A 12,899-nucleotide genomic window follows, 5' to 3' on the forward strand; every position below is an offset into this window, starting at 1 on the left:
AAGATTCCCACAGGCTGTATAAGTTTTGCGATTCCAACTGAGAAGGCATGAACTTTGCACATAGCATCATCAGGACAGTGGTCTTTCCCTCATCTTTTCTCCATGTCTCTGGGAGCACAACCCCCCCCTCTTTTTTTTTGACAGGAAGAGTGGACAGTAAAGGAGAGAGAGAGAGACAGAGAGAAAGGTTTTCCTTTGCTGTTGGTTCACCCTCCAAAGGCCGCCACAGCCGGTGCATCGTGCTGATCTGAAGCCAGGAGCCAGGTGCTTCTCCTGGTCTCCCATGCAGGTGCAGGGCCCAAGGACTTGGGCCATCCTCCACTGCACTCCCTGGCCACAGAAGAGAGCTGGCCTGGAAGAGGGCCAACCAGGACAGAATCCGGCACCCCAATCAGGACTAGAACCCAGTGTGCCAGTGCCACAGGCAGAGGATTAGCCTATTGAGCCACGGCGCTGGACACAACCCCCTCTCTTAAGAAACCACTGTTATATGTTCACTCTGAAACTAATGTAAATCTTTACTGCTTTGATCTCTCACAATTTTGGGGTTCATATTTTACCATAGCATAACCTGAGTTACCTTGGAAATACAATCAATTTCCAGCCCAGAATCCTCCAAAGCTACTGTGTTCTATGTTTGGCAGTGATATGTGTGAAAGAATCTGGGATGGGTGTACTCATTAGCAAAGCCCTTAGAACACTTGAGTATTTTATCATCATTCAGTATTATTAAAGAACATAATTACCTATTCTTAAAAATATTTCTTTTTTAAAAATTAATATAAAATAAATGAATTATGAAATGGATATTTAAGAAAATATTCATTAAAAAGCAAACCATTAAGAAATGTCGTCATGAAGTCATATCACGTGAAATACTACTATACTGGCTTTACCTGTATAAGTTATATTTGCCTAGAATTTCAACACTGAACATATTTATATCTAAGCATTTTGTATATTTGAGTAGTAGATGATGCATTGCAGATGGAAGGCTCCAAATGGTGAATAGGGAAGGAGCTCACAGACAGTTTGGGAAAAGATAGTTTAATCAAAGTGGAGATACTGTAGTCTCAGGGAAGAGTTAGGGAATAAACTGAGAGGAAACTCTTCTGGAATTAGTGGGACATGGTGGACCTACATGGAGGGCACAGGCGCCCAGGGCTTGGGACCCCAGCCACCTCATCTATGCACCAGCACTGGAAAGGGAGATGAGGCGAAACCACAGTAGCCTGAGACACTGGTGGAAAAGTGGCAGGGAGAGCCTAGAGGGACTGAGGCTTGAAGCCCCATGGAAGAAAGTGCACTGCCTAACTAGAGGAGAGAAAAAAATAAAAGGGACTGGTACAGACACTATTCTTTCTCTCCACTCACCTTACAGAGCCGTGTGAGAGAATAGAGCAGGTGCCATTTTGGACATACGTAACAGCTGTGACAGCTCAGGGCCACGCCCCTCTCAGCCAAATAGAAAAACTTGACTCTGGTTGGGAGTAATAACAGGAGACTAAGACCTAGTGACTATATGGAGCTTATTAATTGCAACTGTGAAAGAAATAAACTGAGTGTTTGTGGGAGAAATCATGGTGTGGCTGAGACTTGAGTAGTCTCATTGGGAGATGCCACAAACTTGGGCAACTTTGGCTATGTGGTGAGAGACATTGCAGGGGAATCTGAGCTTACACTGAGGACTGCACAGATCCTGTGTGTGGTCCTTGGGACAGAGCAGACAAATATTATACCCACTGGGGCTAGCGCCCAGGCACTGATTGCCATCAAGGAGAAGAACTCAGCTGAGTGGAATTATTTCCCTTTTGAGTAAAAAAAGGGAGAGAAGATTTACCACGCCAAACCTGGGTGTGTCACCTTTGATACACCCTTAACCCTGCAGAACTGAACAGAGCTCTCTGGCCACACCCAACACAAGCCTCTAGAGACTCACCAAAAACAGACAGTACACTTAATCGAGTCATTGTATGACCACAAAAGCCACAAGAGTGAGGAAAAAAAGAAGAAACCAAAGATATCTCCACAATGCCAAAAAACAAATTCTGAAATCAAGGAAACAAGAACAAGGAAAACATCATGACATTCCTAAATGAACAAGATTATGAAGACGATGAGATAGAAGAAATGCAAGATATGAATTTTAAAAATTTTATAATAGAACATCTTGAAGTTATCAAAAACAAATGCATGAACTACAGAAGTCCATACTGTAAGTACAGTATTTCACTAAAATGGCCTTCTAATAGTTTCTCTCTCCATGCTTCAGGAACTCCTAGAATCCGAATGTTGGGTTTTTTAATAGTATCCTGTAGATTCCCAACAATATTTTTTAGATTTCTAATTACTCTTCTTGTCTTTGGTTTGGCTGTATACTTTCCTGTGCTCTGTCTTCTAAGTCTGATATTCTGTCTTCTATCTCACTGATTCTGTTTTAATGCTCTCCAATGTGTTTGTCATTTGTTCTATTGAATTCTTCATTTCATTTTGATGTCTCTTCAATATCTCAATTTCATGTTCTATTAAATTCCTCATTTCATTTTGATTCCTCCTTAAGATTTCATTTTCAGGAGAGAGATTTTTCTGTACTTCCAGTATGGATTTCGGTAGTTCATGCATTTGTTTTTGATAACTTCTATATGTTCTTATCATAAATTTTTTTGAAATTCGTATCTTGCATTTCTTCTATCTCATCGTCTTCATAATCTTGTATTGGAGTTTCATGTCCATTTGGGAGCATCATAATGTCTTCCTTGTTCTTGTTTCCTCTGTTTCTGCATTTGTTTTTTGGCATTGTATAAATATTCTTTGGTTTCTTCTTTTTTTCCCTCGCTGTGGTGGCTTTTCTGGTTATGCTATGACTCTAGATTAAGTGGACTGTCTGCTTTTGGTGAATCTCTAGAGGCTTGTGGTAGGTGTGGCCAGAGAGCTCTGTTCAGTTTTTCAGGGTTAAAGGTGTGCCAAATGTGACACACCCATGTTTGGCATGGTAAAACCTCTCTCTCTCTCTCTCTCTCTCTCTCTCTCTCTCTCTATTTTCAGAAGGGAAATAATTCTGCTCAGCTTACCTCTTCTCCTTGATGACAATCAATACTTGAGCGCTAGCTCCAACGGGTATAATATTCATCTGCTCTGTCCCAAAAACCTCACAAAGGATCTGTGCAGTCCTCTGTGTAATCAGATTCCCCTGCAATGTCTCCCACCGGGTTGCCGAGGTTACTGAGTTTTTGGCTTCTCCCACTGAGAGTACTCACATCTCAGGCACACTGTGAATTCTCCCACACACCCTCAGTTTTGTTTTTTTTTTTTTTTTCACAGTCCCAGTTCATAAGCTCCACATAGTCACTGGATCTTAGTCTCCTGTCATTTCTCCCCACCAGAGTCAGGTTTTTCTGCTTGGCTGAGGGTGGGCACAGCCCTGAGCTGGCACAGCTTTTATGTATGTCCAAAATGGTGCCAGCTGTATTTTTCCCTGCCTTTTTAAGGTAAGTGGAGAGAATCGTGTCTGTACTTGTCCCTTTTATTTACTTATTTTCTCTCCTCTAGTTAGGCTGGTGAACTTTCCCCCATGGGGCTTCAAGCCTCCTCCCCTCTAGGCACTTCCTGCTGCTTTTCTGCCAGTGTCTCAGGCTACTGTGGTTTCGCCTCATCTCCCTTTCCAGTGCTGGTGCATAGATGAGGTGGCTGGGGTCCCAAGCCCTGGGTGCCTGTGCCCTCCATGTAGGTCCACCGTGTCCCACTAGTTCTGGAAGAGTTTTCTCTCAGTTTTTTCCCCTGAGTTTTCTCTCAGTTTTTTTCCCTGAGACTATAGTATCTCCACTTTTATTAAACTATCTTTTCTGGGACTATCAGTGTGCTTCCTCCCTATTCCACCATCTTAGAGTTTTCTGAAAAGCTTTCCTCGTAATACTCCTTTTGCTGTATCCCATAAATTTTGATAGGTTGTATTGTTATTTTCATTTGTTTTTAGAGATTTTTTGATTTCTTCTACGGCACACTGGTCATTCAGAATCATGTTGTTCATTCTCCATGTTTGCATATGATACAGAGGTTCTTGAGTTTTTGATTTTGAGCTTCATTGCATTGTGGTCCGAGAAGATGCATGGTATAATTTCACTTTTTTGAATATGCTGAGGCTACCTTTATGACTTAGCAGATGGTCTATCATAGAGAGAGTTCTGTGCACCAGGCAGAAATATGCACACTCTGTATCTGTGGGGTAGAAGGCTCTGTAGATATCTACTAGGTCTATTTGGTGTATAGTGTCAATTATCTCTGTTGTTTGCTTGTTGGTTTTCTGTCTGGTTGATCTGTCCATTGCTAAAAGTGGGGTATTAAAGTCCCCTGTTATTATTGTATTTGAGTCTATATCTCCCTTTAAATCCCTTAATAATTCTTTCAAATAGCCAGACACCCTGCTCAGAGTGTGCATCTAACTCAATAAATGGAGGAGAGGTTCGCAACCAGATGCCACATAGAGCCAGTTGGATCAAGGAGCAGATGGGAATGATGAAGTCAAAAGCTGATACCAGCAATCACCTCATTGTTCTTCCAGGTTTTCAGAAGACCAGAATCACAGAGATGGTGTTGGCCAGCATGGTGGAAATGGTCACTGTTTTGAGAAGCACAGAGCCATGCAGGCCAGAGACATCCCCAGGTATTCCTCAAAGGCTAAGAAGATCACCAGCCTGGGGAGGCAGTGACTTCTCGCCGGGTTTGAGTACTCGTGATCTGCACATGGATGCACTGTTCTGCATCTGAAGGGGCAAAAGACTCCATGTTTCTTTGTTTGAAATTCTTCATATTTCCCTGTTGAGCAAAATTGTGGCCATCTGGGGTGTGAAACAGCAGATGGATTCTTTCTCCTCCTCTCTCTGTCTCTCCATCTCTCTCTGTAACTCTGCCTTTCAAATAAAGAAATCTTAAAATTTAGAGGGAAACACAAGAGACTCAAATAGCTAAAGAAATACTGAACAATAGAAATTAAGCTGAAGACCCCACAATACCACATTTCAAGATATACTACAGAGAAACTAAAATCAAAACAGCCTAATATTGTCATATTAATATGTATGTAGATCAATGGAACAGAACGGAAACCCCAGAAATTAATCTGTATAAACACAATGAACTAATCTTTGACAAACAAGCTAAAAATCAATCTCTGGAGAAAGGACATTGGTGTTTAGAAAATTCTCTCTCTCTCTCTCTCTCTCTCTCTTCCCTTCCTCTCTCCCTCTCTCACTCAATGGGAGTTAGATGTTCTGGAGTTCTATGGCACAGTCAGGTAGCTACAGGTAATGTCAACGCTGTGTACATTTCACTATAAAAAGAAAAACATATCCATTAGCTGCATTTATTTTATTCACTCAACTGCTACAGGAGCAAATATGCTCAATCTAAGAGTATGATGACTTCTACAAACTTTCATTTTCTATAGACATCAACGTAGAATATGTGTAAGTAAGACTACATTATGTATAGTCAAGAAGTGAAATTAAAGTTTGATATTTATTTCAGAGGTTCACAATTTCGTCTCAGAAGGATATCAGGTCCATCTGTGTGTAACCCTATTGAAATGTAAGCACACCTCCTTGAAGTCGGTAGGCCATTATATCATTTCTTCATTGAGGACCAAGCATTGGTCAGTGCACTCTTCTAGGAAAACTCTGCAATTTTAACCATCAACCCAAGACCCACAGGAAAATTCACAATGTTATGGATATCATAGTGCACCGTATGGTGTCTTGATTCATGGAAGGATATATCATGTGCAGAACTATTGGTAAACTGTATTTTCTGGGCTGGTGCTGTGGCACAGCAGGTTAACACCTTGGCCTGAAGTACCGGCATTCCATATGGCTGCCAGTTTGAGACCTGGCTGCTCCACTTACTATCCAGCTCTCTGCTTTGGCTTGAGAAAGCAGTGGAAGATGGCCCAATTCCTTGGGCCCCTGCACCCACACAGGAGACCCAAAAGAAGCTCCTGGATCTTTGATTTGGATTGGCATAGCTCTGGCTGTTGTGGCCAATTGGGGAGTGAATTATCAAATGGAAGACATATCTCTCTCTCTCTCTCTCTCTGCCTCTCCTCTCTCTGTGTAACTCTGACTTTCAAATAAACAAATAAATCTTTAAAACAACCTGGATGTTCTTCAGGAATTTATGAAGCTGGAGGAAAGTTAATTATTATTTTCTATATCTGCATATTTACCTTTTCCTAGATATTAGGTTTATTTAATTTATTCAACAAATTAGATTAATTTATTTATCCAAGGAACATTCAAACAAGGGCACATAAACATGTGCACTCTTGGAGGAAAACTCTGCAATTTTAATCATCAACCCAAGAACCACAGGAAAATTCACAATGTTGTGGATATCATAGTGTGCCATATGGTGTCTTGATTCATGGAGATACATCATCCCCAGCACTATTGATAAACTCGATTTTCTTCCAGATTGGATGAAGCTGGAGGAAAGCTATAATTATTAACTTCTAAATATACATATTTAGCTTTCCTAGATATTAGGTTTATTTAATTTATTCAACAAATTTGATTAACTCATTTATGCCTGGTACATTCAAACAAGGGCTAATAAACATATTCTGTATACAGGGAATGGCTCCAGAGAAGCTAGGATGAAAAATCTATCTGTACCTCAGGAGGCATATCTTATGCTTAGGTGTATCGGGAGTGGTCTCATATTCAACAATGGACCCACAGTTCCTGCTGCCTGATAGTTGCAGATTTTGTAATAGTGGTTATGCTAATGCAAGTTCATTTATCAGAGTCATTTTAAAATATAACTTAGAACCCATTTCACTTTTCACCAAAACTGTCTCAAGGAGGATTGCTCTACAACATTCTAGATTAAATAGCAGCTGTCAGATGTAGTCATTCTGTCCATATATTCTGTTTTTGAGAAAATTCCAAAAACAGATATAGATGTGATTTTTTAAATATTACCATGTTTTCTCATGATTTGAGTTAGAATATATCATAGTTTTCATGCTACATTATGATTTATCTTTTCCAAAATAATACCTAATTTAAGGGAACAAATTTGAGATTTTCAACAGAATTATCCCCAACAAGAAGGCAATTACAGGCTTTCCAATAGCCCATGTCAAGGAGCTCATCTTCCATTCTGACAGATCTTACTGATCAAGTAAAGAAAACAGCATCATATGTTGACCGTAATAAAGCACCTATGTATATCATCAGGTGTTCAAAGCCATGCTTTTTGAAGAGACTTACCTGCCTAGGAAGGAGCAGGGTCTGGTTGGCAGCCTGTAAAGATGTCTTTTTCATTTTCTCCAGAAGGATTTCATGGAGGGCATGTGCTAATGAATGCACAGCATTGTAGATGAGGTAGCTGGTGTCAGATATGGTCATCATATCAACATTTCCTGGCAGAAACTCTACGAAAGTATTGAGAGGGCAGACTCCAATTTTTCCACAAAAGGACCCAACAGGTAAACAGCCAAAAATGTGAAACCACAGTTTATTGAAGTAAAAGTCTTCTTGGTACCTGGAGGGGGTCACTGTCTTGAGAAAGTGTTTGAGGCCAGGGATTTCCCTTCTGTGGTGTGAAAATTAGAAGTCTCTATGGAAAGAGTGCAGCATGTGGTTCGTCTCATACACAACAATATCTGTCTTTGCTACCATAATCCACACCTTCCCCAGGGTTAGAAAGAAATCTCTCATTATGTCCACAGTCATGAGATTCTTGACATCACCATAGAGCATGTGTATCTTTGCAGATGAAATGGTAATCCTAGTCATAATATTATATCAGTGGTACATACATACTCTCTTTTTTGACAGGCAGAGTGGACAGTGAGAGAGAGAGACAGAGAGAAAGGTTTTCCTTTGCCATTGGTTCACCCTCCAATGGCCATCGCGGCCGGCATGCTGCAGCTGGCTCACCACGCTGATCCAATGGCAGAAGCCAGGTACTTATCCTGGTCTCCCATGGGGTGCAGGGCCCAAGTACTTGGGCCATCCTCCACTGCACTCCTGGTCCACAGCAGAGAGCTGGCCTGGAAGAGGGGCAACCGGGACAGAATCCGGTGTCCCGACCGGAACTAGAACCGGGTGTGCAGGCGCCGCAAGGCGGAGGATTAGCCTAGTGAGCCACGGCGCCGGCCACATACATACTCTTAGTAGCAGTGAGACCTGTGTGATTTCTGGAGCAGAGTTCCAACCTCCAGTAAATCCCACCCTCCATGAAATTTAATATTTGAGAGAGAAATCAATCTTTACTGCATGGATCTCTTGATAATTTGGAACTTATTTATTACCCGGGCATAACTTAGGTTGTTTTAAAGAAGACAATCCTTTACCATCTCTGATTTTCTTCAAAATGAATTTTCAAGCACAAAATTCATATCAGCTAATGTACTTGACAGTAATGACATCATTGCTGCTAGTGTGAAGGGCAGCCCTCTGTGAATAATATTCCTTGAGATGAGAAGCCAACATTTAGGATACTAGATCATATGCTAATGTCCCACAGGGAGGTTTCTAGGTCTGGTTCTGGGCTCTGGTTCCTGATTCTACCTTCCTGCTAATGCACACCTGGGAGACAGCAGGTGATGGCTCCAGTAGTTAGGTACCTGCCACCCATTTTTATCTGAATTGAGTTCCTGGCTCCCATCTTTTGGGCTGATTCAAATTTGAAGAGATGCTCTCTCCATCCCCCTTTCCCTCCTTCTGTCCCTCCCTCTCCTTCTTATCCCATACAAATATTATATTTTAATTTTTAATCTAGGAGACACAGAGTTGTAAGCATGAACATTCACTGGGAGATCTGTGATACGATCCACTATGGTTGTTGAGAATAAGGCATAGAGCACAGGTGAACCACAACACAACTGTGACTTAGACTTATTGCTCCTTGGAGGTCTTCAGAACTGGCCCTCAGTTTTGTCTCAGATGGAACTCAATGCTCAGCAGATTGATAACTGCATCCATCTGACAACCATTGGCCTCTGGATACCTCCTAAGAGAGTGGAAAGGGAAAGTTTTCTGTGCTGTGGTATTTCCAGTAAGGCACAAGGCTGTGAATAGTCAGCTGTCACTACTCCCAGTCGGTGGCAAGATGGCTGCCTAGATCTACACAGGAATCTGGTGGAGGCTCTAAGCTTCCACTGCTCCTTCCCTTTCTTCCTTCTCCTTCCCCCGTTAATAGTCTCACAACACGGGAAAACCCCTGGGATCTGCTCTGTATCACTGTGCGACTGTGAGGTCAATATCCACATTCCACTAGCACCAGAAGTGGGAAAGGCTCCAACATTTCTTTCCAGAATTCATGGCCTATTCATCTGGGGGATCTTGTAGAGCTCCAAAAAGGTTCTTTGCTCTCATTGAAAAATGTAGACTTGGTCCCTGCAATTATGGCAACTGAATAGTTCTGTGTCTGGCAGGTGTAGTAAGGGATGAAATGATGCTCTCTGGTCAGCCAGTGCAGAATGCTCCACAGGGTAGACTGATCACTGTCAAAGGAATTGTAGAGATAGAAACCCAAGGACAGATTGGGGAGTAGCTGAGATTCCTTATTGATCTCCTGGATGGCAAAATGGAAGGCCAGCACATATTGGTAGTTCTTCCACAGCCACCTAAAGAGAGGGGCAGCATCAGGGAGAAGGGTCAGACCATGGAATTCAGAACAACTCCTCAGTCAGACTCAGGCTGCCACTTAGTGATGTGCCAGCCCTGGCACAGGGAACCAGGGTAGGTAACATTATCAGGGACATGGAAGATCTGGGGATGTCTCTTTGACTCCTGTGAAGCAAAGTGTTTCCAAACCACTGTGAGGGATGTTCAGGCTTTGTAACTGAGGTGAAGTAGAATACCCCTGTTTCCTGGACAGATATTTGAAGGTCCTACAAATAGTAGGGTGCATCTCTATGTATGGACCAGACAGCAAGATGTTGCCCTCTAGTGGTGTGAAAAAGTTATGCACACACATAGCCTCATGGACTTTTCTGGAAAGGACTTGGTGCATCCAGTGTGCAATCCAGTTTCTGCTCAGAGGCAGACACAAACATTCAGGCATTTCTGTTTCCCATAAGGTTTTGAATATTTTAAATAACCACCCGACCTGCCAGTTTTTCCAGCTTTGGGATGCATTTGTCTCCTTATCCATATTCACCTGAGGAAATTTTTGGGCCCTTTGTATATTTTCCACTTTAATATGTCAACCCTTATGAAAGCAGCTTTGTTAAAATATATTTTCTTTGAAAGATGAGCATTCCCTTCAGGACTTATGTCTTATTGTGATAGAATCCAAGCTAGTCCCTCAAGTGTCTTTATTTTCAGTGTTGGTAATGAATTATCCGCTCTTCATTTACATTTTGCACCTGAATATTTTCTGCTGTTTATAAGTAGCTTAGCCATCTAAATTAGTTCTTGGAATTTAAAAATAACTCCCACTGGCAGCACCGTGGCTCACTACGCTAATCCTCTGCCTGTGGTGCCGGCACATTGGGTTCTAGTCCCGGTTGGGGCGCCAGATTCTGTCCCAGTTGCTCCTCTTCCAGTCTAGCTCTCTGTTGTGGCCCAGGAAGGCAGTGGAGGATGGCCCAAGTGCTTGGGCCCTGAACCTGCATGGGAGACCGGAAGAAAGCACCTGGCTCTTGGCTTCAGATCAGCACAGTACGGCTGCCATAGCGGCCATTTGGGGGTTGAACCCAAAAGAAGACCTTTCTGTCTCTCTCTCTCTCACTGTCTAACTCTGCCTGTCCAAAAAAATAAAATAACTCCCACATATCATTTCTATATGGGAATTAGTGTCATTTTCTCATTTTTTTCTTCTTCCATTGGCATTATTCTCTTCTTTTCTGACTACTCAAGTTTCCTCCATAATTTGAACATAAAAATGCTTCCTTGTTAATAAATAACAATCTTAGTGCATTAAATCACTTAGTTTTTTCCCGTGATTCTTTTGTTCTAATTAATTACATAAAATTTTATTTTGTGTTAAATCTTTAAATAATTTTGAAATATTCTTAATGAGATATCAAGACAGAACTGAAAACTGCTGCCCATTTTAGATTACCCAGGTCTAGGCATTGAAGATTCTAGGATGTGACAAGCACATGATGGCTGGCCCCTTATGCACAGAATGAGGGTGGAGAGATACTTCCCTAGCTGCAGGACAGAAGGCAGAGTGCACCTCCAGCTTTGGTACCTGGAATAAAGGCTCTCACTCTGAAGGTAGGGATTCCTTCATCTTCAGATCACATTCCACCTCCACATCTGTCACTCAATGCACAGTCATAACTGTCACTTAACCAAGAAATTCACACACATGAACGACCTCCCACAAAAATGTCTCATTCAAGTTTTGGCTAGAAATGGAGTCACTAAAAGAGATTAGGACACCAAAATGAAACAGTGAGAGGGATAGGTTATGTGAAGGCACAGGTTAGGCAAATTGCAAGGCTGCAATTCTGCCCCCAAAGTGAGGAGACCCACCATGAGCTCCCTCTTATGCAAGGTGACCTGCTGTGGGGACAGGTGTTAAATTCCAAAAGAAACTCACAAGGACAGACTGACTCCAATTAAACAACTTGTGTTCCTCACCCTGTTCTGAACACATGAGCATGTGGATCTCTTAAATGTCTGAGAAGCTTGCACCACTGTTGTGACCAACAAGGTGTTAAACCCCCTTGTTAAGCAGCAAAGTAGCAACCCAGTTACTAGAAGCATGCACAAATGAGGTGTGCAAATCCCAGAATTCATGCAGTTTCTGTATTGTTCCTGGAAAAGAACCATCAGCATCCTAGTGAAAAAAACATTGACTCGTTAGGAAACATGATTTATTTCCCTTTTTATTTTGATGATCAGGAACACCAACGCTTCCTCTCTGGTAGAACTGAGTTATTGATTGATGGTGGGACAGAGTCCATTTAGAGTGGTGGTTCTCAGGGTTTCATGGTTTCTAGTTCAGGCACATCTCAACTATGCCCTTGTTGACTGTGATATCCAGCTTGAGCCTCTTGGGAACTAACCATGACCTTATGCCTGGTTATCAGTGTATCAGGACAACTTGAACCATCTCCATGGACTCCAGCAGGACTCATCTGTGGGTCCCAACAGTCTTAACCATTCCAATACCCCAAAGGTTGGATCAGAGGGATGTGTCCAAATTGGTAGGTTTAAATATGTTGACACCTCTCTTCTGTTCTGAGGGACCAGGGGGGCAAACAGAAAAAAGGAAATGACTGCTGTGGAAGGGAAAAGAATTGAAGAGAACTCAACTTTCACTGGACTGCATTTCTGACACTTCTCTGTATACTTCTCAAAATTGCCAATAAGGATAGGACACACACGGGCACAAGCATGTACTCACACTCAGTCACAACCTTGAACTTACTGAGATGCTGACACTATATGCCGTGGCTTGACTGTAAAAGATAATTGGATCATCTCACATTCTAATTCCATGTAGTAAAGTGGGAGGAACCCACCCAGCTCCAAATCTTCATCTCTGTGGACATCTATCTTCAGATAAACGTGGCAGCTGCTGACCGACATGTTCAATGAAGTGTGTAAAGGGTGTGGGAGTAGGAAGAGAAAAATCAGAAATGGTGACATCCAGTATCTCCCCAGCATAGAGTCAGAGACCAGAGTCTCAGCTGAAATGGGAAGAACATGGGCAGATACTGCCTGCAGGGTCAGCCCTCTGCAGGCAGAACTTGTCTCTATGTAGGGCACAGCCAAGTCTTGGGATTGCTGTGTCCTCAGCCTATATAATGTGCATGACAGTGTGATGATCCAGACAAGGACACGGCTAGAAGCCAAAGGGAGATATTTCTAAGTCAGTCACAGTACAGAGACCTAGATTTTGTGTCACTGTGGTCAGAGCAGATCAGACCTCTGAGT

General features: G+C 42.2%; 1 protein-coding gene across 1 annotated transcript in view; it reads right to left on the reverse strand.

Annotated features, from left to right (window-relative positions):
* Positions 1 to 12,551, reverse strand: part of LOC100350461 (vomeronasal type-2 receptor 116-like) — a 28,422-nt gene extending 15,871 nt beyond the window's left edge. The window contains exons 1-2 of the mRNA XM_089315565.1: positions 12,485 to 12,551; positions 7,266 to 7,429 (exon numbers count right to left, since the gene is read on the reverse strand). Coding sequence (XP_089171691.1) covers positions 7,266 to 7,429; positions 12,485 to 12,551 — 231 coding nt within the window. The remainder of the gene's footprint in view (positions 1 to 7,265; positions 7,430 to 12,484) is intronic.
* Positions 12,552 to 12,899: the final 348 nt, after the last annotated feature.

The sequence above is a fragment of the Oryctolagus cuniculus genome, chromosome 16 (assembly GCF_051225735.1).
Source record: "Oryctolagus cuniculus isolate XC-2025 breed Fujian yellow rabbit chromosome 16, ASM5122573v1, whole genome shotgun sequence".
Lineage (NCBI taxonomy): Eukaryota > Metazoa > Chordata > Mammalia > Lagomorpha > Leporidae > Oryctolagus > Oryctolagus cuniculus.